The sequence below is a fragment of the Patiria miniata genome, unplaced genomic scaffold (assembly GCF_015706575.1).
Source record: "Patiria miniata isolate m_02_andy unplaced genomic scaffold, ASM1570657v1 HiC_scaffold_7, whole genome shotgun sequence".
In the NCBI taxonomy this organism is placed as follows: Eukaryota; Metazoa; Echinodermata; class Asteroidea; order Valvatida; family Asterinidae; genus Patiria; species Patiria miniata.
The window spans coordinates 13,586,046-13,611,043 of record NW_024037074.1 but is presented as its reverse complement, the minus strand read 5'-3'; the positions used below and the strand labels follow the sequence as shown (position 1 = coordinate 13,611,043).

The following is a 24,998-nucleotide window of genomic DNA, read 5'->3' as shown; positions in this document are numbered from 1 at the left end:
AAGACACTAAAATGCAAGCTTGTAGGTCAGTCCAAAAGAAGCAATAAAACTGGTTTATTTTGCAAACCTTGATTGTTTATTATTTTGTAATGTACAGCGTATGTAACATGAAAATAACTTTGTGCTTAACTATCCATTTGAAATTGCAGTATGATATTTGGATGAAAACGGGATAGTCCAAGTACAAATTGCGAACATTTTGCTCTACATTTGAATAAAACACTATGTATTGAATGTTGTTCATGTTACAAAAATTATACCGTAAAATAGGCCCCTTTTAGAGAAAATGGAATCAGTTTGAAAGTTATACAATATACTTTTTAATACAGCTGTTAAAGTTTTTCAATATAATTTGTCTCATTATTTGCTTTCTTTAGCTTGTTTTGAATAGTGCATAACGTAAATTCTGATATTTTCAGTAAAATCTGTAATATAAAATCATATTTACATTGTTTCTAAATCCCATTGTCTTTAAATAAACCTGCGCCTCTGCAGCATATTGGCTAATTGATTGAAGACAGGTGAGCAGACGACAGGTGAGACGCGCTGTGATTGGTCAAAAGTTGTTTCTTAGGCTTTTGGAATCAGGCTCTCGATAGAGCGCCCTCTCTCGAGCTGCTTCTCCATTTTGATCAGAGCGTCCACACCGTCGATGACTCGCTGGCAGAGTTGGACCTAAAAAGCAGGGAAATTTCCATGGAAACACAAAGGTAGGAGCTCGCCCGATAAATGTTGACACTTGTAAGGAGTATTGATAATCTTGAAGATACATTTGTACAGTTTTCGTGGCCCAGTAGCTCAAAACAACTTGCAGAAAATGGAGAACTACATTTGGAGGGAAATTCAAAATGGCCGCTCGGCACGACGAAAAATTGACTCGGCTACATGTAGTGGATGTACAAATTACAATCTGACAAATTAAAGTTTTTCTAAACCTCTGTGCTTGTCAGCTTGTAACCTTAAGTCCCATCGTATTATATAATAGATTCTCAATTTTTAAACAATAAAATTGAACGGCAGGAGTTATTCATGAATTATTCATGAAATAAAGACAAGTAGTGAAGTATTGTTTTTTTGCTTGATTCGATAATTTCACGACAGTGTTTACATAATGTTTTGAATTGTCACGAAAGAGGGGTTACATTATTATTGTCTCATAATCCAACCAGAAGTCATGACCTCCTCAAGTAGGCCCATCCATCATCATTAGGTAATGACTAGTTAACTGACCTCAGACTGTCCAAGTCGGTCCAGGTTGGAGATATCAAACACGCCTCCCACCGAGGCCGTGTCCACGCCCCCAGTCCCTCGCTTCTGCAGTCGAAGACGCTCCAGGATCATGTCAAAGCGAGGCTCCTGTACGCGTAACAACAAGTCCATTTCACTTTTTGGTTGGAAACATGCATGGAAGTATATTTTGTCATTCAGTGGTACAGTATAAAAGGCACTCACTGAAGTAAACAATGATGTTTGGATAGATGCCCACTACTGCTAGAATTCCAATCTGTGTTAACCAAAGCTCGATTTTTTTGTTATTTTGCTGCATGGTTCTTCAAGCTTTCGTTTTAAACTTTATTGTAATGTCTCTTTGTTTTCCTTTTTGTCAGAGCTGCATTTCTGTATTCACCATTGGGTAAATCATTCACAGTTATTCAAGAATATAGTCAAGTATTTTTATTTCTAACATTAATTCCATTTAGGCCTAGGCTAGTTGTTTTCTTTGTTAATTTCTTTGGAAATCCCTCTTCAACTCTGCAAGCTTCTTTGCATAACTCTATGGGTTTTTTTTGTGTTGGTTTGCTCCACTCCATGATAAGCTCCACTTCACATTTTGTTCGTACTTTGCCAAGGTTGGGCAGTTTGACGTGTACCCCGGCCCTCATGCCCGTTCCCAGATTGGAGGGGCAGGTCAGGACGTAGCCAAGATGCTCATTCCACATGTACTCCCATCCTTTGGTCTGTATCAGCTTCTCCACCTGGAAAAAGAACGGCAACAGATGATTTTTAGTGGCAATTGAATTGTCAATTTGTTTTTTCTTCCAAATTTAAAAGTTCATGCAAAGTTATCATTATTCATAAAAAAGGTATTGTACATTGTCATTTTGAGTCGGTGTTATTTCTGACCTCGTTCAAGCCTCGGCAGAACCTCTCGAAGACGCTCTTCATGTTGCCTCCCTTCTCCATGGAGATGAGACGGGTGTGATCCTCCTCGTTGACCCAGACGAGGAAAGTCTTGTCGTCGTTGTGCCTTGGCGGCAGATTGTGATAAGGATTAGGATTAGAATTGGTATTGCTGGATTGGGATATAGGGCTGCTATTATGAAGGGGATTCGGATTAGGGTTGAGATTGGGATTGGGATTGGGATCGGGATAAAGGACTGCTATTAGGAAAGGGATGGGGATTGGGATTAGAGAAGAATAAGATTGAGGATTAAGAGACAGTCAAGACAGTGCCGTTTCCTTTGGTCTACGCTAGTTCGAATCTGCTACGGCAGCTGCAGATTGTGGCGAGCATTATTAGACAGCCTTTGTTATGCCTTTCAATTTGGCTTTTCAGTATAATACACGTTTTTGCTCCGTTTAATTAGGTAACCAGATCAGATTTGAAGATTTGTAAGGGGACGTCGGCAACAAGAGTATAGGTTTGCAGCTACACCGTGTGACACGAAATCTCTCTTTTGAGTTTGTGTGGAGTGAATTGTATCGGTGGAACTCAACGTTTCGGACAGTATGCTCTGCCCGTCGTCAGGAGACTCAGGAAAATTAGGTAACTACTTGCCTCAATGTCATGTGATGTTTATATTGCTCGCGACTGCTATCATCGTCTTAAACTTCAAGCCATATAGGACTTACCAGATACCACGACCATCGGGCCAATCCCGTGCCATACCGGCGCACGTGAGCAGCGGAGACACGGGCTTGTCGAACAGGAAATGGTCGTCGATCAAAGTCTGCTGCTCTGTCTCAGTCATGTTGGTCAGAGGGAAGTATTTTCCTCTCAAGTCGCCGCCCAGGCCGTCCAGAGCCTCCGCCACGACCTGGGATGTGGATTAGAGCAGAGGGGAAGACTTATCAGCCTGGAGTTGAAGGCTAGAGTCCGTTCATTGTGAAAGGTGGATATCAGTCTACAACTTGGGTTTGCAGAAATTTCAGTCCCTGTCTGATTCTGTGGATTTTTTTCTTGAAATTCATCGCGGTTTTCCTCCTAAAACAGTCAACATTTCTTCACCATCTCTCGTATGGGTCAGTCCTCTACACGGGCTTTCGAGCTAAGCCTGTACACTTAACTTCAGAAAATAAACTCTTGGTTTCATTGCCACTAAAGCAAGATTTTGTTTGGTCAGTTTTCAACCCATTTTACCTGTTCGACCATGCGGCGTTCAGCCCGCGAGCACGCCGGCGGCAGGCTCAGTCCACGGATGCTCCGCCCGGTGCGGACTCGAGTCGACAGCACGTACTTGGGATCGAAGTTACCGCCACGGATCTTGGAGGCGTCCAAGTCGGTCGGGTGGGTGTCGTTAAGCCCGTAGCCGTTGTGCCTCTCATCGATCACGGGATCAAACAGCTCCTTGAACACCTGCAGACAGATATCAATCAATCATTACAAGTGCTATTTCTTCTTCTCCTACCAGCAATATCTATTCAACTATTACTTTGTTGATTTGAGTTATTGTCTCCGTCGATGTGAAGAATATTGAAGAATTTACCGTGACTTGTTTACAAGAAATTGCTCAGAAAATTTCGTGTTGGATGGAAATCAATAATGTGATTTGTAAATTATAGATATTTATTGGGGGGTTTTCTCAGTTATTGATTTCTTTTACAAAATTCGAATTAGCATTAACAGTTCTCTACATAATCAAAAAAACCCGCTGCTTTGTTTGAAATTGGACGGACGTCCTCCGTGTTTTCCCCCCAATTATTGTAGATAATATTAACAACCGTTAAGTTAACATTAGTGTCTATATTATTCTTTTCTTATGGAAGAACAATAATTCAGAGAAAGTTAATGATAAAACGACAAGGATAGTTTCGAACCACATAAGACTCCTCATCACCGGCCACGCATCCCACCGTCTTAATGAACGGATGTCCCGGGTTGTCCACCCCCGTCTGTATGGCCTGGTCCAGCGTGTACCCGTTGGGTGTCTTAAGGTTGCAGAGTTTGGCGTAGACGTTGGGAGTCAGGTGTGACGCCATCACGTTGTTGTGTTGGCGGAGATCGGGGAAGTTGGCTGACGGGGGGAAGGTGGTTTGCACCCCCATGTAGGCTCGGCCTCGCTTGGTGCGAATGTAGCTCAGACCTGCCACGCCTGGCAAGACATTTTTTCACCACAAATTATAAAGTTGTTTGTAACAAATGGTTGGGAGTGTGGCCTATAGTGGTTATAGGGTTCGTGTCTCATGATCAGAGGGTCAGGGGTTACGATGTAACTTTCCGATAAGGATGTTGTATGGAAATGTTTCTTTTATTCAATTCTTTGACCACATTAACATTTGAGAGTTGATACTTGACAGAATCATGTTTTCCAGTTTGGAGAGGTGTATCATGACAGTTAAAATATTCTAGCTGTTCCCTACAACTCAATTTCCCCCTCTTTTATGCTAAGAATAATTAAGGCTTAAAGTAGCCGAAACGGCACCGATTGGTGTAAGGCCCTGTGGCGCCCTCAACAGATACTGCACAGTTCGATTGAACGTAACTTACCAAGAGCCAGAGCTGCTGCAGCCGACAGCTTGCCTCTGTAGGAAGTGAGCAACCTTGCCGCCATGTTGGTTGATTGCTAAGAGCCAGATGATAACCAAACAAATTTACTATTTTCAACGGATAAATATCTTGTGCATGAATTTGTAACATTTTTTAACTTTCAGGTTTAAAATTAAAGATACAGTCGTTTTCTAGTTCCGGATTGTTCGTAGTTCCGGATCGCTTCGGATTTGCAACAACCACATTATTGAGTTATTTCTTGCAAAAAATTGCAAGGCAGAGATTGGAACAAGCAGCAAGATAACACATGAAATATCAAGTTCATATCATCGGTTGATGAGTTATGGCTATTTTTCTTGTAGGTTGGTAAATGGTAACGATGATTATTTAAAAACAAAAAATATTTGTGCAAAAATATCTTCCAGTGGTAGCCTACATGTCATTAGAGGTCAAACTTTGAATTGTTGAATTTTCTTGAAGAAAAATGTTTTTGGGTTTTATACAAACACATCCTTCATCCCTATTGAGATATAAATAGAATCTCAAATGTAGGCCTACTTCTGTTCCAAATTGCCCTGAGGCCTGATTTATGAAAAGAAATTAAATATTAATGTATACACGTGTCCCATAAAAATATGTATACATTTTACAAATGTTACAAATGTTTTGATCAAATTAGATGCAAGGGTGTGTTTTTTTTTTCATTCCAAAATGACTTTTTCAACAGTATTACAGCAGACTTCTCTTACTCTTAGTCTTAATTTTTTTTGTACTTAAGTCTTAAGTTTGGAACAGTTTCTTACGGTAGAAAAGTCCTTTAAAAATCAGGAACGAGGAAAACAACTGCAATTATAACCGTGAACTGAACATGCAGATCTAAAAACGTTTTTTTTGTGGCCAAGGTTCTGCTCAAAATATTATTTAAAAATGAAGAAAAGAATATTTTTAAAATAATTTTCATCAGATCATTGCAAAAGAAATTGAAAATGAAGGTCATTAACATTTTAAAAGTCACTTACTGTAAAAATGGCTGCGAAGGTTTTAGAAGTGAAAATCAACTCAGATCCAGGAACACACTCACTGTTGTTTTGTAGAACAACAAAACGAAGATGACACTGCCAAGGTAACGCGTAATGCGTGCGTTTCCAAGTCGGACGCGCGCGTTCAACACGCGCGCTGCTTAATATCGTAAGAGGGCGCTCTGTCTCATCGTAGACGGACTATTCTCATCCCACTTTTCTCAGAAAACTCACTTTTTTTACTCACTTTGCATGAAAGCAGTTTGACTCTGAGTAACGAGACAAAAGAATCCAAATATAGACGGGGATAAGGTTGATTGAGTTATTTATTACAGCTCGGGATGAAGGTCATGTTGGAATTTAATTGCAGTTTTTATTACCATGAATAATTTATCTTATTAGGCGCAGGCCTCTGAATATTCCTTTAGAAATAAAATATACAACTCGTTAAGGAAGCTACTTCAAACTTTAATTTTCAAAGTTGGTCCTGCTAATTTCACCTATTCTATGTTGAATTGTTTTGCAGCACAAAGGCGCCTTGTTCTTTTATAAATCGTGCGAAAAGAAATAACGGTGTAATTTTTACAAGAAAATATTGTTCAAGATGATTGTTTGGGGTTGAAATAATCTTTGGTAAAATGCTTAAAAGTGATGATGTTCTGATAATCCTATCTATTCTGGCTTACAGGAGAGTATAGTGCACTACAGACCCATGGTGTTCAACGTACCTTATACAGTTACAGGATGATCTGATCTGTCGGTAAGTTGGTTTACATTTTTTTTAATTCATAAGTGTAACTAAAACTTTTTTCTAAACAAAATGCTTACATTTCTTTACTTTTTAGATTCGAATTCATATTCCTCTTCCGTGGTCATTGAAAATGTTATTTTGTTGGCATTTTTTGTTTCTTGTGTGGATTTTAAGTACTAGAATGGAACAGATTAGAAATAGAATTTGTATACAAAGAGCTAAGACCTTTCTTAATTAGACTTTAAAAGTTAGTTCTTAATGTACATCAACATTTACAAAATGCACAAAATAATTAAGCTTCGACGAATGACAGAGCAAAGACACATCTCGGCTCAAGTTAAGACGAGTTGGAAGAATTTTGTTTCGTCCGCTAGGCTCTTGGAAGTCGTTCTGTAGATCTTCTCATCTCGCAAATGTTCAGAATTCTTGGACTTTGTGCAAGTCTCTGATCAGCCTGTGTACGGGCGTGGCTCCCACAGTGTGACGGAAGAAGAGTTGCTCCAGCGTGCTGCCGCGTATCGCGCGCAGAGACGGCAGAAGCAAAAGCAACTTGCCGAAACGAAACGGCTGAGAGGGGTGGCGCAATGAGATGTACTTGCTGAGAGTTAGTTGCGACTGGTCTTGGAGACTAGCTATCGTTGGCACGTCTTCCAATCCGGGGGCATCTGAGAATTAAACGAGGAATAAGCAAATTGTTAGTTTGACAGAGACTGGAATAAACAATAAATGAAGAGAATTTTTGAGGTTCTGGAATCAGCCATACCCGAAAACATCACGTATTTTTAAAGCAATTTTGTGTAAAGGAGAATACAGTTGATGTAAGTTAAGACGTTAATTTATGAACTTAAAATATTTTGATTAAAAACTGTTTTTAAAAGTAATTAAGTATTGTAGTATAAAAGCAACACTCAGGAAAGTGATTCGTAGTACTCAGCCTTCCTCTGTCGCAATTAAATGCAGTATTGGGTAGATTTTCTTTTCTTTTCTTTTTACCAAGTGGAGTTTTTTTCCTGTTTTATTTATGTAACTTCAAAGGGTGGCTCACTGCTTACCTGCTTTGAACATCAGTATCCCCTTCAGGCATGCATATTCAGTAGCATCCACCTGCAGCTGATGGAGTTTAGCGATGATTTCTTGTAAGACGTGGATTTCGCTGGTGATTGCGGCACGTTTCTCCGGCGCCGTGTTCTCAGAGTTAAGACCTGAGGAAAAATGCGAAAAGAAAAAGAGGAAATATCATTTTTTTTTTAATCAGATCATGTGATTGTCTTTGTTCGGCAATCATTCATTGTTTGAAAGTAATTGGGTTCTGTCGATATATCTACATGATGGATAACATCATTAATTTCCATGTCTTATTTTGAAGACACGCCCAAGTAGGCGTGGCTATGATGATGTCATCTAATTATGCAAAAGATTTGACCACTCACCTGCCGCACTGATGAGCGCTTGACTATCAATGGAAAGTTGCCATTGAGATGCTCCAAGGATGAATAGTTCCCGCCACCCGTCCTCGAGTAACACAAGCTGCGAAAATCGGTGAAAATATTGCAGAGATTTAAAATCAAAATTTTGCATAATGAATTTGACCGCTGAAAATTATTCAACCATCTGTTGCTTTTGTGCATGAAGACTAATAAATAATTCAGTACTTTTACTTTTCATGGCACGTCGTTCTTTCATTGTTTATCACTTGGGCTATATTTATATACCGGTAGATATTTATTAGCTATTTGTACCGTTTATATAAAACAGTTCGAAAATATAAGAACGCTTCATGTAATTTCTGGCGCAGCATTTTAAAAATTGAAGCCTTTTACATTTTCAGCCTGCCTCTTGCCCTTACACCTAGCTTTATTCTGTCTCTGGATTAACTTTGGTTGTCGATAATTGTCTGTGGCTGTCTTCGCGAATGGCAAGGCTACGGCTAGCATTCGCACAATGTCAATGGGAATGGCTTTCTGTATACCTGTTCTCGTTCGGGAAGGCTACCAAAGGCAGGCACGTTCTTGGCCCATCTGATGCTCATGAATAGTAGCCTGGCTGCCATCTCACAGACCGCCTCCACACTGTTAGTGCATGATCGGATAGCCTGGCGAGGATGATACTGTCAATAATAAATCAACATTTTCAGTGAAAATAATCTTCTTTAGGGAATCATATTTGTGGAAATAAATGAGAAGCAAACTACTCTTGAAGGCTTGAACACAAAGTGAGTTTCTATACTTTTGTGTTGTCCCTAGCCTCCTAACATTTCATTTGGGGTAAAGTACCACATACTACAAAGTACTACAAATAATTATATGCAGGTACCAAACACTAGAAAAATACTATGAGTGATGTGCCCACTTATAAGCTGAGGTACTGCATACTACAATTTACTACTAGTAGTATTTTGAAGGTTTAGCTAGGGTTAGGGTAAATTAATTTTAAATTCTTCAATTAAACTTCTGTGTTGTTTAGAAAACAAATCTGTTCTGTCTGGCATAGTTTTATAATGAACCCATAACTTCACTGTTTTGTCCATTCTTCGCGACGTTACTTTTTTCTTTTTTTTTCGTCATAGGATGATAGAGTCCCATGAAGCAGTTCTTGGAAAATGATGGATTAACAACAATAAAAATCAAAAGAAATGTTACTTTGAAAAATCTTACTCTTGGAATAGGCTGACATAGACTCAGCGCGCTCAGCCCAGGCCCCACGCCGTGAAAGGTGAAATTCCCCGGCGCGATGGCAACGGGCGTCCCGCACCCCTCAACACTGCCGCCCGTAACTCCGGTGAAGAACGGGCGGAAGAAGCCGGGGCTGTGGGGGGAGTAACCAGGGCTGGCTGGGTGGGGGTGTGCTACCAGGTCGGTAGAGGGCGGTAGATCACGGAGATGGGTGTCCCTGAGGTACAGTGCCATGTGCTTGCGGAGGGTGGAGTTACGAGGGCCTCGCTCGTGTTGAACAGCTGGAGGCGAAGGATGCAAAAATATTCTAAAAGTTGATGAAAAATTACATAGCTGTACGTAAAAAGCATGTTTACGCGTAATCGTTTGAAGAATCTCATATTAATTAGAACGATGTTTCAAAAATTCTTAATTGCTTTAAAATCGTACTGTCTGTGTAACGGTACGTGAGTCATTTTCACAGATATTATGTACTAGCAAACCAACAAAATAAAACACTCAGACAGTGAAACTGACAAACAAACATTGATCGTTCCACGTCGACTTATAATGCACTTCTCATCGTCAGTGGCCCGGACACTTATAACAAACATCATAAACAGATTGCGCCATCCACCTGATCAACCCACTCCAATCAATCAATCAATCAATCAAATCAAAACAAACTTTTCATCATCTCTAACCAAACAATCTGCCACCATATGACACAATAACACCTCATTTTGATGACCATTTCACTGCAGGAATTGAAAAGACAGGAAAAACTACTTGGACGACTCGCCGATTGTTGATTGAAAAGAGGGAAAAAATCACGGTATGCCACCACCTTTTTAACCACCAATTGAAGTCGGTTAAAAAAGCAACAGAGCGGCAAAATGGGTGAAGGGCCCTCAAAAGGTAAGACTCTTCAGTTTTGTTTTCAGATCTGAATGATGATTTTTCTCTGCAATCGTTTGAGAGGCAGATGGGTTAGATGGGCGAAGTGGCCAGGGTAGTGACAAGGACCCTCACAGGAATCTGTGTATCGTGAGTTGCTCATTTCAAGTGGCAGTTCCAGTCACAAGTCTCTAAGGCGAGACAATAGAGAGACTTGGGAGTTCTGCCGTGCATTTTGCAGTCACCAGCTGCGAGATAGGTTTTGTAAATACTTTCCAGTAGATTTTCTTATCCATTATCATTTATTGCGCGTTCTGTTGAAATTGGCATATGTCTCCTAACTTCAGAAGTGAGGTTGCCACACTCTGTCATTGATGGAGGATGGGGTGAATATCCATTTCCTCATCTTAAAATATCTTCTTCCAAAGTTATCAGCTCACCAAAGCATCCATAGCCAACTTCACTTTCTATCCTTTCCCTTAACAACGTTTTTGTATTTTGATACATACCGTCTTCACTGTACCCGTTATCCCCAAAATTTCTCAAGTTATTCCCAGATTATTTTCAAGTCTTTTTGACTCGCATTCATATAGTCATGATTCTATCTGAGTTTCCTCGCCCAAGTCTTAACCATCTTGTAAGTTTAATACCGATATAAGACTTGATCATCTTCCAATTTAAACACACAATCACGCCGAAATCTTAACCATCTTCGCAAAATGAGTACCGTAACGATAACTTCATTCGTCATCCTCCCTCAAAAAAAATCGCCCCTCCTCATCCATCCTCATCCCATCCTCCTTTTCCATTCTCCTTTTCCATCATCTTCCTTTTCCATCCTCCTTTTCCATCCTCTTTCACCTACCGTCTTTATTCATCTCTGCCTGCACGCATTTCTTGAGGCGACACGCCCTACACTGGTTGCGATGCGTCTTGTCGATAGGGCAGGGACCACGCCCACGATTCTTACAGACGTAGGTGCGGTTCCTTCTGATGCTTCGCTTAAAGAACCCACTGCATCCGTCGCATGCGTAGACGCCGTAATGCTTGCCCGAGCTACGGTCACCGCAAACCTTGCATGGGATGTCTAAGATGCGACCTGGGTAAGACAGGATAGACGGAATTGAAAAGATTAATTCACTTGGAAATTTAAAAATGCAAGATTGAAGTATTGGAGTATGATCAGCACTTTGGGCGTGGTCCCTGCCCGCGTTGCACATGCATGAAGCTTTATAGTTTCTGATGTCATCAGCTTCCACTGTCAATTTTACATTGAATTCCCCCTTCCTACAAAATTACAAGTGAAACACAAACCAATGACAACGAAAAGAATGTGTCTCACATCCAAAGTCTCATAATTTCACCGTCTTGTGGTTGTTATTAATTTTGGTGTTGAGGTTAGACCAAAGAAGAACACAAATTATCACGTTATTTCTGGTCTATCATGAAACACGAGGTTGAAACCACTTTAGAGAAACACACAACTGAAAACCTCATACTATCAACCGGATAATGACAAAGAATTGAGGACAGAAAATATTTCAATTCCGTAATGATGCTTGCAGAACCTATTTCAACAAACTCTTGCACTACGCTGCCGAATCCTCAACAGCGCGCTAGTCGTGTCGCCACGTGCGTAACCGCTATTCGGTTAACCGTCGTTCGTTTACCCGATCGATATCGGCAGTCAAACGGTCTTCTCAAAAATCGATTCTTTCAATTATCCACACCCCTAAGTGTACAAAGACTGTCCCCTAACTGCGCGGATTTCCTGTACAAGTGAGATGTAAGCCAATACTACACGGTCGTATCGGGTATCATTGTTGGCTAGCTTGTACAATTTTCTGCCAACTGCTGCAAATAGAGAATTTTTGAAATTAATATCCACACACGGGGGGAATTTGTGAGGACATATTGGCGTTGGCCTTTGTGTGTCGGGACAGAAATTATGGAATTGTCAAGAACAAATGCAGGATGGAAAATGGAATCAGTTAGAAATAGGCACATGTGTTTTGCTCTTCATCGACTGAACTTAAGTCAAGTCAACCATCAATTAGTGTGTCACTAGACAATTCATAGAGACAATTAATCCGTGAATTGTTTTCTACCGAACACAGAAATCTTGATAATAAGTGTGTAAAAAGTGTGAATAATTTCGTACTTTAGTACTATTGTGGATTGCTTGCAATGACTTGTTTTGTTTTTTGAATGGAAGACCTGTAGTTATTTGTTTTCAATTAGTCTTAATTTCTTTTAAAAACTTTTGTATATTTCAAGTTTTGGAAAATGCCCATGTTGACTTCGTGTCCTGTTCTGATCGTAAGATTAATCTCAGCCAATCAAAACTTGAAGGAGCATGTGTCTGGCCAAAGCTTAAATACAACAGAGCGTGGCAATTTAGACCCACGTGAAGAGTTTAATTGTCAGCTATATTGCAAATAATGATCAAATCACGCAGAAAGAGTGTGTGAACTGTTGCAAATTAAAGGCCACGTGATTGACATTACAATGCTTTCGTGTTGACACCTTGCAACAATACACAATCTGAACAACATGGGGATTAGCCGGGACAAGAGGAAAGTGTAGCAATCTGAGATTTAAGCCCCGATTAAGACCTCTTCGGTTTATCCCCACATTGAGGAAGCTCAATCTGCTTGGCGGGTTCCCATCCTACCAAAAAAGTCTAGACAAACCACTCCAGGAAACTACCTCAAGATCCGGTGTTAGGGATTAGGGCGACCCCCGTGGATGTTGCTAAAATCACGAGGTGAGACTCAATCGTGGGAAATTGGAAGTGGCCTTTTATTACCCGTTTTTATTCCCACGAATTAATTGATCGGCTTACGATGCCTCTGTCCCAGGATTCACCGATTTGGACTGATACTGTAAACATCCCTGACAACTTGTAGAGTTTCCCATTGGTCAGCAATCATCAAAAACTCGTTAATTAAGCCCCTGATACAAAAAAAAAATATTGTGACAATCTCAAGTGGTTGGGCCTTGGAGTCGTCTTAAAGTTTCTTGGGACGACGGGTTGGCAGGTTGGTGGTCGGACAATGCCCAGAAAAGACCGGCACAAGCTGTGAGATTCACCGGTGTTTGACTATTCAGCCAGCCGGATCATTGGCCCGTGAAGCCCCGCTGGTTTCACGCTGGTTTCACGCTGGGCCCCCTTGTCCCCGGAGCATGTGAACACGCCGTTTGCTGTGTCCCATCCAGTGTGAGAATCAAGCACAAGATCCTTCAAGACATCACTTCTCATGTTAGAATGAGGAGGAGTCTTTTCACACGTCTTGTGAATAGGCTGTGTTAAGTTTTTATGTCATGTAAAAACAAGCTTTTAGGAGTGGCTTTTGTGCATTGGCAGCAGATGTTAGGTTGGGAGGGGGTGAGATAGGAGCATGACCTCTTTGTGAGGTCATAGGGGTGAGGTCTGACCTCCATCTGGGGCCAGAACTGGCGAGGGAGGGGAGTAGAGACAAGATAGGGGCATGCATGTGGGGTCATTGAGATGAGGTATTACCTCCTTTTAGGGTCATGATGGTGAGAGAGGGGATAAACCAGGACGTCATTATCATGGATGTGACCTATGACCTCTCCTAGAGGTCATGATGATGAAGGAGGATGGCATGTGGTAAGGGAGAGCTGAGATTGGTGCTACACCTCAATGTAGGGTCAAGGCGGTGAGGCATGACGCCTTGGGGTCATTTATTTTTAGGAAGGGGAGCAGATAATTCTAGTATCGATGTTCTTTATTCCGATTTTCAGTAAAATGGAGGCTTCAATTTCAAAAAAAAAATAGAAAAAAAAAAAATGTATTCAGAGGAATCGTTCATCACAGTCCAACCCATATGTTTGTAGTTTGGCGTGGATGAACACCAATGTACAATTTATCTAAAGAAATTATTATTTTTTAAAATTACAATCACAGCTTAACTGCAATTGGTAAGAATTATAAAACAAAGATATCCATTTTGTTTATTGCTGTGATAATATTCCACACGCTGTAATTATTTGTCATTATCATTTTGAGGATGATTTCAATATCTTGCCGTTAATTAAAACTACCTCATTTACGCACCAGTACCCTGACATCCGCTAGGTTTAGAATTCGAAGACAAAGCGTAATTCTTCTTCATTTTAATGTCATTGTAAGCTAATATGCTGTCAATATTATACAAGGCACATTCTGTACGATTGAGACTGGCTTTTTGGCTATTATATTCCATAAACTGTTTCATTTAATTATTTCAGTAACGCATTAAATAGTCATCAGATTCATCGTAGCGTAAATATTAATATGCCTGTTATTTCAAAGGAAGACCGACTAAGAATCTTGGTGGAAAATTTTACGTGGATAAACAAATTCTTGTGAGGGATTTCAGATTTAAATATTCTTCAATCCGTTCGGATTACGGTCTGTTTCGTGGTGGCTAATGGGTGGTATAACCAGAATTTGAAATGTGTATTACATGCATGCCTGTAATATTGCCCACTTTGGTTAACAATAAGGGAATTTAAATTGACATTAAATTATTTCATTTAATTCTCCCAGACAACCAGTCGTTTTTGATTTGTACTGCTAGTGCCTCTCTTTTCCCCATAAGGATATTGTACACTCTATTCTAATCAACTAAAACGTCAACAATTCTCATGTCATTCCTGATCCTTGATTGTCATTATTGTATTCATTGATATCTTTTTCCTTCTGTCTGCCTCTCCCCCCTCATCTCAATCGATGTTCTTTCATTCTCATCCTCCACCCCTGTCCGATATTGACTTGTCTTATCCTTATATTGTCCTCCCAAATTAAGAAATTGGTTGACTAGTCCTGACTTAACGATCTCTGGCTCCCAATAATCCCCTCATCTGCAGAGAAATCACGCCCGCTGCGTATGCTGTTATCCATATCCTGAGACGTGTAACACCGTCTTAAAATAACTCATCAATACATTGACATGTTGCTATGTTAGGATTCTTTAAGCTCATATACAATTCGGTTATTTCCCAAATGAGCTTTTCGTGAACAGGGTGAGTAAAAAAAACGAAACCCAAATGGCAGGACCAATTTTTGAATGAAGTTTTGCCTGTAGCGCTTTCAAAATCTAGGATCTGAAAGCCCAATTCATAAGCTTTTTTTTTTTGTACAAGAATCATTCAAATCACTCATGTACTTTTTAAGTTACGGAATTGTGAATACAAACACCGTTTTAAAGTTCTGTCCACGGATCGCCACAAACTTGGGTTAATTCAGCAGATCGAGAAAAAAATGCTCATAGGGATACATGTGAATTGTTTTAGTTTTGCTAAAAGAACACTAACCTTTTTGTGATCCGTGGACAGAACTTTAAAACGGTGTTTGTGTTCAAAATTCCGTAACTTGAAAAGTACATGAGTGATTTAGTGATTCTTGTAACAAAAGATAGCTCATTAATTGGGCTTTTATATTCTAGATTTTGAAAGTGCTTCAGGCAAAACTTCATCAAAAATTGGTCCTGCAATATGGGTTTTTTTACTCGCCCTGTTGTACATCATTTTATTGGTGGTTTTTGAACGTAGTTCGAAATTATTCCGCTGGAATAATAGTTTTATTTAAAAAGAAAAGAAAAAAGGACAATATCACTTGTTTAAATTTAATACACCACACTTGCGGAACAGTAATAAGCCCACTGCATTGTTGCATTGAAAACTCAACAAAACAATTCTTACGGGAACCTCACGTTTCGAATTTCTTTCTAAGATGGTGTTTTGTCGGGGATTTAGACTTATGGATTTTCTTTCTGAGCTGATATTCAATTTCCTTTGAGTACATAATCGTCTCAGCTCGAAAGAGGAGGGGCGAGATGGATGATCCCTTGTTGTGTCTGTCATAGACTGTCAAGACCCAGACGAGTTGCGTCTAATCCTATAATAATCTAATCGCTCTAATCAACAGTGTACCGTTAGGAATTATAGGTGTTAATTGGCTGAGGATTGGTGCAGTAGTTTATTGATTGGTTGGAGATATGGGGTATGATCTTATGAGACGTGTAGCCTTCTTTCGAGTCGTGAGATTATCAGATCTCCACACCACGGAGTGCATGCAGATGTCAGTGGCTGGTTTCAATTTGATTCTTAGAACACATCATTATGAAAAATATCATTCTTATGCCATAGTTGTAATCAATATGAAAAGTTGTACAATGTTACTGCAAATCAAAAGTGTGTCTACCTATTTTGATTGAATATTCAAGGTTAACACGTGTTGGAGATATAGGCAAAAACTCTCGTCTTTTCCACATATTTTAGGTATACGTTTCGCTAAGACTAGTTGCACGAGTTTGGACTTGAGATAAAGGCCAAAAGTTTTATATAGGAATGAACCAAAACCAATACAAACGTGCACTTTTCAACACTGGCAAGACCTGAATACAGACACAAACTCGCAATTATTTTCAATGAAATGTAGAAATGCAGTAAGTAGCTTTACTCTCGTATGCACAAACTACAGTATTAGAAATGCTTACAAATCAAATCTGTAAAAGATATCCTATCTCTATACTGTTACTAGAATTCCAGTAAGCGATTGTTATACTTACTTGACGTTGATCCAACTTTGCCGCTCATTTTGATAAACAGTCAATTTTTTTTTCTCTATAATTCGAGCTCCCGGAACAATGAATAATAGTTGAGCAGGCCCGGGGATAATCCTCGCCGGCGGGCAGGGCAGTAGCGGAACGCGGCCGCTGGGTGTAGTGCGTCTCTGCTCCCGGTGTGTGACGAGCGAATCACGCTAGTGGCCGCGGAGATCCAATTCCCCTCCGGTGGTTTTGCCTCTCTGAACCCTCTAGCGTCTAGCTTGCCGTTGAACCGTCTTTTGCCTCGGGGCAATGCAGCTTATAATGAGGCAAATGGTTAGAGGGAGCTTTTTTGCGGTGTAAAAAAAACCGCCGGTGAAAAAACTCACCGTGTACAGGGCGCCCCGGGGTGACGAACAAAACCCCATCAACACTCCTCCCACTTTGTTACACAAACCCTTTGAGGGTTGAGCAGACGACACAACGTGGACTCGTAAGAACGCTCGCTGATTGGCCCCATCACTTTGGTGAAATTTTGTAATGACTGAAAGTGTAGTGTATTATGCGTGTATTGCGCTGGCGAGTGACTTGTATAAAGCAGCGAGTTGCTTAAATTACTCCTTTGTATTATGGTTATAATTATTTGAAGTAAAGTTGGAGTCTATATATGTTTTCATTTTACTTTGCGGTCAAAATCCTTGTCGTGCACAAATCACTTTCCGAGTTCATCATGATAACTCCATATCCTTGGATCTCAATTAGGACTTAAACAAACTATTTAAATATTTTTTGGTTATCTGATGACGAGCAAGAAATACAAATTTTGAATTTTTTTTCTCCAAAAATGGATTACTTGATGTGTGTTTAGGAGTGTAGACTGGGTATAGGTTCAGGAGGTCAATTTGTTAAATGGTGGGTTTACATCTTAATTGGGAAGAATAGTTAAGCATCATTATTAATTTCAGTTAATTTCACAAAACATGGACAACTGATAGAAAGTTGGCTTCACTTTCTTTTGGGTGGAAATTGTGTAAAACCAGGCAATCATTATAGTCTATGGAATAATCCCCTTACACAGTAAGGGTCTATGGCATGGTGCAGATTCGGCGCTTAATTATGCAAAACAAGGCAGCGACTTCACCTAGAGACATTCTGACCATTAAACGACCGCTTTCTATCAGGTCTTCGGGAACCCGTTGTTGTATTACAAAAAATGGTATCCAAATTGAAATATCAACAGCTTAATCGACATTTCTGATCGAAATGACGTCACAATTTCTAAAGTCGACTCCGATTGGCTGGTTATACGGAGAGGGCTTCGTAATGGCCAACGGGTGATAGTGATACTCAGACAAGGGCACAAGGCAATCATGGCCTTAAGAATAGAAAATTGCCATCGATTTTTTTTTTTACAGGGAACCTTGGACAAGCCTTGGCTGTTTTTTGAAATAGTTTCCCCTTGTTAACTTTATTTTGTGCATCTTGAAAAGGCTAATCTGGTATATTCTTATTAACCCGTGATCGACGAAATCAGGGATTATTCGCATGAGTGGAAATAGTATGGGGTTAGAAACCTTTAATGAGAGCAATGTAGTGGAAATAATCGAGTAATAATAAGTCGAAATAATAAGTCGAAATACCTTTGAAGATGTGCGTCAGTGCATTATGACAACCTGTATTGTCAACAAAGATGAACAATCTTTCAATGTCCCCAACGATATTACTTTTAGCCGTTGTATAGTGTGAAATTTGGCCTCAATGAAATACAGACTCATCGGTTGTACTGCGCATGCCTACTTAGATCACGTGTGCGGGTTAGAGTCCATATAAGGTAAAAGAGACCAATCAGAGACCAACCATGGGAGTCAAAATTACATATGACTCCGGCCCTGCATTAGTTCCCCCCCCCCTTTCAGGCTAACATGCCCCGCCCTCCTCTTCCAACCCCCCACATATTTTAGCAACCATCCCCTACCGATTAAGACATCGACTGACATCCTACATTAAACTGCTAATCACGCAGGGGTTAACACACCAAGTAGTGTCTATTTGCCTTAATACCTCAACCCCTCGAGGCGAACAAAAGGAGCCCCTTCAGAAAGTCACCCCAAAGGGCGCTAGCGGGCCACACGGCCGAGCAGCCCCGGCCCTCCGTGCCAGCGCGCCGGGTCGAATGTACTCTGACTGCATCGCAAGGCAAACAAGACCGTAAAAAGACCGTGAAAAAAGGAAAACCCAAGCGCGGTAGTACTCAACGCACTACGGGGCTGACACGGGGGTTTGGCAGCGCGGGCTTGGGCAGTGGGGAGGTTTGGCCACTTGTGCACGCGTTGTTCATCGGTTGGCCCAACAGTCCGCCAATCCCCTTGATACCAAAAAGAAGTGACAGCAGTGGGATTCTCATTCACTCAGCACGTATGGAGCGGGGCCAGTGGTTTCAATGGGCTGTCTTTTCTTTTGAGTGGTCTCGTTCTTACCCTATTGCTATTCCACTCCTTGCCTTACAGGAACAACACCCTTGCTCCAACCGCCCTTCAAACCCAGCTCTGGCCCCATGAAGAAGTGAGGAAAAAAAGGGCAAGTTAAACAGTCGCTTTCTAATAACCTGGGCGGGGCAAGTAAATATTTTATGATTGCTTTAACACGATCTTGTTTCTCCCTTTTGCCCCCTGACTGTCCTCAGGCATCTCTTGTCTCCAGCCTCTTTTTTTCCCGGTTCTCTTTTGCCAAATCTGAAGTGTTGCTTGAATTGCCAGCATTTACCCAAGTCCTTATGTGGACAATACCTCTCGAGTACTGAGCACACGCAGACGTATACAGCACACTGAGACTCCGTGATGAAAAAAAAATGCTCTTGAAGTTTTGAAGATGATAATAGTCACAATTGTAAAAGGGGATTGTTGGGGGGGGGGGGGTCGCGGACCATTCTTGCCTGTCACCGGGGTGATTTGGAGCAGGTGGCAGGGGCAAGGTGGACCAGGGTCATGGTGGCTGACGGACGGGGCAGGTCCTCATCATTCCCTGACCTGACTCCATCTCATACATCTATAATTTCTCAATAATTTCCAAGTTTTTATCCACCCAAGTACATACGCCACACGGGGTTTATTATGTCGACGTCACACACAAGTGGACGGACTCTCTGTGGACAGTTTGTTATTAATTTCATTGACAATGAAAGTACAGAGAGTTAACTCATGCATAATCACAGAGGGATAAAGACATGACCACAGCGAGGGCGCTCTGTGCAAGCTCTCTATTGGAGTCCGTACAGGGAAGCCTTAAGGTAATTGGACAATTACCCTGCCTTTCGTGAATCCTTACAACTCCCTCCAAAACCTTGCCCTTTGTGACTTCATTTGGGAGTCTGAGCACCCATGTCTCTAGACCAAGGTAGCACTGACTTTACATTGGTAAAGGGTACAAAACAGTAATAAGTTATACCACCTGGATATTAATTCCCATTGAATAGTTATGCATTTATTATGGATTTGAGAAAATGTAGTTTACAATTGTTTTGTATGATGTTTATATTCTTTTGCATAAATGTTCAAACAGCTGAACTGTACTATTTGGCCTGCCTGGGTGAAAAATATGGGACCTAAGTAAATCCCTCCCGAATGAAAACTGTGTCATCCTTATTTGCAAAACATCGCAAATAAGGTTTTGAAAAAAATTGAAAACAGTCAAAAATGTGGGCCAGTCTTTTGATCACACCAGCTGTCGATCATACTCGGTCTGAATCGAGTCGGATATATTTGCCCAGGTGCCGTGGACGGGACCGTGAATTGGCGAGTCTCGTCCTACCGTGCTCGAGCACCGATCTCCCCATTGGATGGGACAGGGAGCTCCGCAACCACAATACTCCCGCGGGGGGAAAGTTAGGGGGAGAAATCCCGACTCCTCTTTTGTCAGTCAACAGTTCGGAGTCGCTAAGCCAGACCGTTAGGCGAGACTTTTGACAGGAATAAAACATTAGAAATCCTTGTCATGCGGACAAAAAAATGAAAACAAGAAAAGCGGAGACCTAGTTTTAGATTAGGAAACTAGGCCGTGGATAACGGAGTATTTGTGGGTTTGATTGCCAAGTGCGAGGACAAGAAAGGAAAAGTTGGCGACGTGAGTAACGCTTAGCCTAGTTAGTTGTATGAAAGAACGAAACCCACTTTTGACAGGGAGCCCTCACCCCAATGACTACCCCAGAATGGACCGAAGTCCACGCCGTTGTTTCGGGCGTGCTGTTACCGACATTCCGCGCTGCTGCGGTCCGCTAAATTCTATTTAATTACCCCTCTAATATTTATCTTCCATTGTTAAGGAAAACGAAGGTTAACGAAATGTGATATTCGGGACGAGTTCGACAGTTCTTTGCTGACACTTCTTATTAAATTCTGGGTTCGCCAATAAAACCAGAGAAGTTTTCTGGAACCGTCAGACCAAGAGTCAAAAACGAAAATTTAGGTTTACAAAACAGTCAATAAAGATCTTTACTGTGCCAGTGAAGTAGGTTAAACAAACAAACAGTACAATCAGATGCAGTCTGCAATAGCTGTTGTAAACGGAAAAGTTCCTGCATGATGGGCATGTCCTGACTGGAAGAAGGCGGTCCACGATTTTTTTTTACTTATGTCATTTATATTTTATCATTATTGCTGTTCTTAATCGATTCACGATAGGCTGGCATACCCTAATGTTGGGTGAAATCATAAATGTACAGTATTTTTCTCGATTATAATTTATTTTATTGTCGACGTTTCTTCTGAATTTTTTTCTCTTGACTTAAAACCACAAATTTGCCCAAATATTCAACGCCACATAGACACAATGTCCGCTGTCGTTAAACGCGTTGTGCCCCTCCATCAACGCGGACTGGGCGGGAGACAAAAGCGCACAGGCCGGCGGCCTTGGGGAGGCCCCAACACGCTGCCGAAGCGGTAGGCAAACAGACATTTAAACAGCATAAAAATGTGTTTAAAACGCCTCAAATGGACGGACCTATTGTCAGGGCAACTCTGGCTTTGGACTCGGAGGTTAAAAGGGGCCAGGAACGGAGACTGAAGTTTCTCCCCAGGGGACGGGGCTTATTCTGGAGTCCGTATGGAGGGGATGTGGTGTGTTTTCATCGGGGGTTGGGATAAACCCCGACCCCGTACGTCATCGTGAATTGGACAAAATAATGGACGCATCGTTATCCTTCCATTTCTTTTCCAAAATGTTTTGTTTTTGCCCTTTACATCAGTGAATGATTTTTCAGGCTCTTTTTCATTGATGAAATTTGTATTCTTTGTAAAGAGGCTTTTAATATTAACTAACGGTCGCAATATAAATTCCTCTGACGGATATATAATCGACATAAAATGTGCTTCGTAAATGTAGAAAATAACTCGAAGAAACGTGCTTGTTGCATTGGCTATAATCAGGCCACAAACTTCGTACTTAATTTGAAAGAAATTGTTTCCACAACTTGCAATTTCGTCACTTTCTGCCATTTTTCATCGACCTGAAACTCAATCCCCACACGTGTCCAGAAAAATCATTTCCCCTCCAACTCATTCGGTTTTATCCAAATATCATATCGGACAAATATTTGTTCCAAACCGGCGTTTTTATTAAAACCATTTTTCCAGGTCTGAGTTAAATCTGTATTCAATTCCCGCCGTAGCGCGACCAACAACTCACCTAGCTTCCTACCCTATTGTTACAAATTCTAAGATCTTACCAAACAGTTTTATTAATTACGATTTTGTCCTCACCCAATTCCGACTTTCAAACTACCCTACGGCTATTGCAATCAGCCCGTGCGTCTCTCTAAAAGATACATTCCATTTTAGAACAAACATCCAATTAATAATACGGCTAATTTGCCCGCAGTTATTGGCCCAGAGATATTAGTGCGTAGATTGCGCTCAACTACCCAACATTTACCTTTTCGTCTAGGGTTACACAAAAAGAGAAGTACTTGACACAAGGAAAGCAATTAAATCGTCTTCACGCTTGGCTAATAACGCCATCCTAATCTCAGGCCAAATATAGGAACAAGGTTTCGTTACATGAGAGGCACGTGATGATTCTGAAGGCGAGAAAACCGTCAAAGAATTTCATTATTTTATGAAGGAAAACAAAATCAATTGAACAGTAAATGTAGGTCGACAGTTTTGTGTAGGGTAATCAAGGTGGGCGTGGTCCCTTGCCGCAGTAGCCAATGAACGGGACCACAGGCAGCTTCCCATCCAATCAGCGTGCTTGTTATATAATCACCAATTTGCTTTCTGTCAGCGAAGAAAACTACTCAAACCACACAAGAGAAAGTTGAATGTGACATGCTAACGTGGTTGAAACGATGATGGCGCCCTTCCCCAACCTAAATTATGCATTTTACCGATAAACGGTAGACGTTTATGCAAGCTTTTAATTTTTTTTTTTTAGTTAAGAAACAAAATGACCACAACAATTCTAAATATGATAAGTGAGAACAGGCTCATTATTTTTCAGTTTTGACCAAGTGCTAGCCGTACTGTTGCCGTACTTGTCAAGTAAAAACATCTCATTATCCCGGGTTTCAATGCCTGGAAACGAAAACAGTTTAACCAGCGCCGCGGTTGGCACAGCAGGGGAAGATCTCCGTGAGAACAGGCGTAAAAAAACGAATAAAGAAAAGGGAAAAGTGCATTTCTCGTACATTTCCCGAACACGCGGACGATAGTCTGTGAGGTGAGCCGTAAAGAAGTCATTGGACCGCACGCTGAGGGTGGTACACGGGACCTCCTACCCTCAGTCCCGTGGAAGAATTCACGGTGAAATGAGGAACCGGGCGCGCGGTACGGAGTTCAGGGTACTTTGGTCGACAATGGGGGAAGGGGGCTGGCTGGGGAGGGTGGAAGGGGGAGGCTTGGGGTAGAGACCCTCGGCGGCATCCTCTTAGATGTCTGCATCGTGCCGATGAATTGGCTGGAGTTTGTTCATTCCATGCGAGAAATAGCCGAGTAAAACTGGTGTTAATCGAGTAAATGGGTCTAGTTTGGGAGTTGGGAACAATATTCAAGTCGGACTCCTTTTCATTCATTGATATTATTGGGCTTGTTTTCCCCTTGGGGCGCTATTATCATGATATGCCTTGATTGATTTGACATCTGTTCTGTCTGTGACTGCAAGTGTTTTTTCAGACTCGAAGCAGGGATTTTTTTAACCACTATGTTTTATTCATTGGTACTCTGATTACTCTGTGGATTTGATTTATTTTTTAACCTGGTTATTTCCGACTTGGTTGGCCGATTGTCTGGGAATTATCATCATGGTCTGATATATACACACACGCGACCGATAATAATAATTATACTTAATGTGAGACACTATAGTGGAGCAGTGTGCCATCTTGTATAATATGTCTGAGAATGTGATCAGTGTTTTGAACAGATTGGGAGACGAGATCGTTCATGATTTTAATAGGTGTATGCTTTTTTAATGGGCGGGGTCTCAAGGTGAGAGATGTTGGAGGAGGCAGACATTGTTATTCATCACCTTATTTACCCTCTGTCCAAGCTTTTACCTTTATGTTAGCATATAATGAGGATATCTGTAAACTGTGAATGTTTGTGTTAATTTGCCCCCCCCCCCCAAAAAAAAAAGGGAAAAGAAAAGAGAAACGAAGTTTGTAACGATGCTGACATTATTAACAGAGTTCTCGAACAGGCTGTTCATGTATTTGGTATACTGAACATCTTCGGTGTTAAACTTACTACATGCATGTATGAAATTGTCCTTTACAGTGTATTGAGAAATATGAGAGGCCAAACAGAGAGACAGACAAACCAACGAACATAGCGATGCCGTACAGTACAGTCGGGATAAACAAGCAGGCAACACAACAGACGGGTAAAAGCCACGTGAATCCGCCGAGAGTACGAATCACCTCGGCCCGTAAAAAGTACACCCTGGCCCGGCCGTGAACCTGGTCCGAACTCCCCATCCTCGTACCAGGATAAAACAGCCGTCTCTATTGAACAATGCACCCAGCCACAGCCCGCGCTTGTTTCTGATTGAGAGCAACCAGTCGTAAAATCGGCTTATAAACTTCGCCTTGACTTTGCCAAAAATCGCTCTGAATAAAACTTTGTGTCGGCCCGCTACACCCTTTCTTGTTTTCCTCGACGGTTCGACTAGTGTTTGGCGAGTTTACAGATATTGTAAAGACTTTCCGTGACTGTGTCTACCATGCGTGAAGAAAAGTCGACTCGAGCTCGAAAGTCAAACGATTATTCAGCAGATTTTTGATAGATTTGTCCAACTAAAGTATACACAATTTTGGAATCAGGCGGTATGAAGAAGGGTTGTATTTTACAGCTGCTGCAAAAGAAACTCGTCTCAGAAGTGTGAGAAACATTGGCGGAAACAGGGTTCCATTTGCATTTTGGCACT

The 24,998-nt window shown here is 41.2% G+C and overlaps 2 protein-coding genes and 1 long non-coding RNA gene across 3 annotated transcripts; 1 reads left to right on the top strand and 2 right to left on the bottom strand.

Annotated features, from left to right (window-relative positions):
• Positions 1 to 37: 37 nt before the first annotated feature.
• On the bottom strand, positions 38 to 5,826 carry LOC119744432 (creatine kinase U-type, mitochondrial-like). The gene is made up of 9 exons (XM_038220363.1): positions 5,728 to 5,826; positions 4,709 to 4,784; positions 4,039 to 4,313; positions 3,362 to 3,577; positions 2,854 to 3,038; positions 2,125 to 2,248; positions 1,842 to 1,976; positions 1,231 to 1,356; positions 38 to 675 (listed from the first exon to the last, which is right to left on the bottom strand). The coding sequence occupies exons 2-9, from the start codon at positions 4,770 to 4,772 to the stop codon at positions 571 to 573; spliced, it is 1,230 nt and encodes a 409-aa protein (XP_038076291.1). The 5' UTR covers positions 4,773 to 4,784; positions 5,728 to 5,826; the 3' UTR covers positions 38 to 570.
• On the top strand, positions 627 to 19,472 carry LOC119744434. The gene is made up of 4 exons (XR_005273564.1): positions 627 to 710; positions 6,416 to 6,487; positions 9,894 to 10,047; positions 19,091 to 19,472. It is a non-coding gene; the product is annotated as an uncharacterized LOC119744434 (long non-coding RNA).
• LOC119744433 (nuclear receptor subfamily 2 group E member 1-like) lies at positions 5,909 to 16,922 on the bottom strand. Its single transcript, XM_038220364.1, has 7 exons — positions 16,605 to 16,922; positions 10,892 to 11,125; positions 9,133 to 9,431; positions 8,448 to 8,585; positions 7,909 to 8,005; positions 7,531 to 7,680; positions 5,909 to 7,143 (listed from the first exon to the last, which is right to left on the bottom strand). Exons 1-7 carry the CDS (start codon positions 16,630 to 16,632, stop codon positions 6,896 to 6,898), a joined length of 1,194 nt encoding a protein of 397 aa, XP_038076292.1. The 5' UTR covers positions 16,633 to 16,922; the 3' UTR covers positions 5,909 to 6,895.
• Positions 19,473 to 24,998: the final 5,526 nt, after the last annotated feature.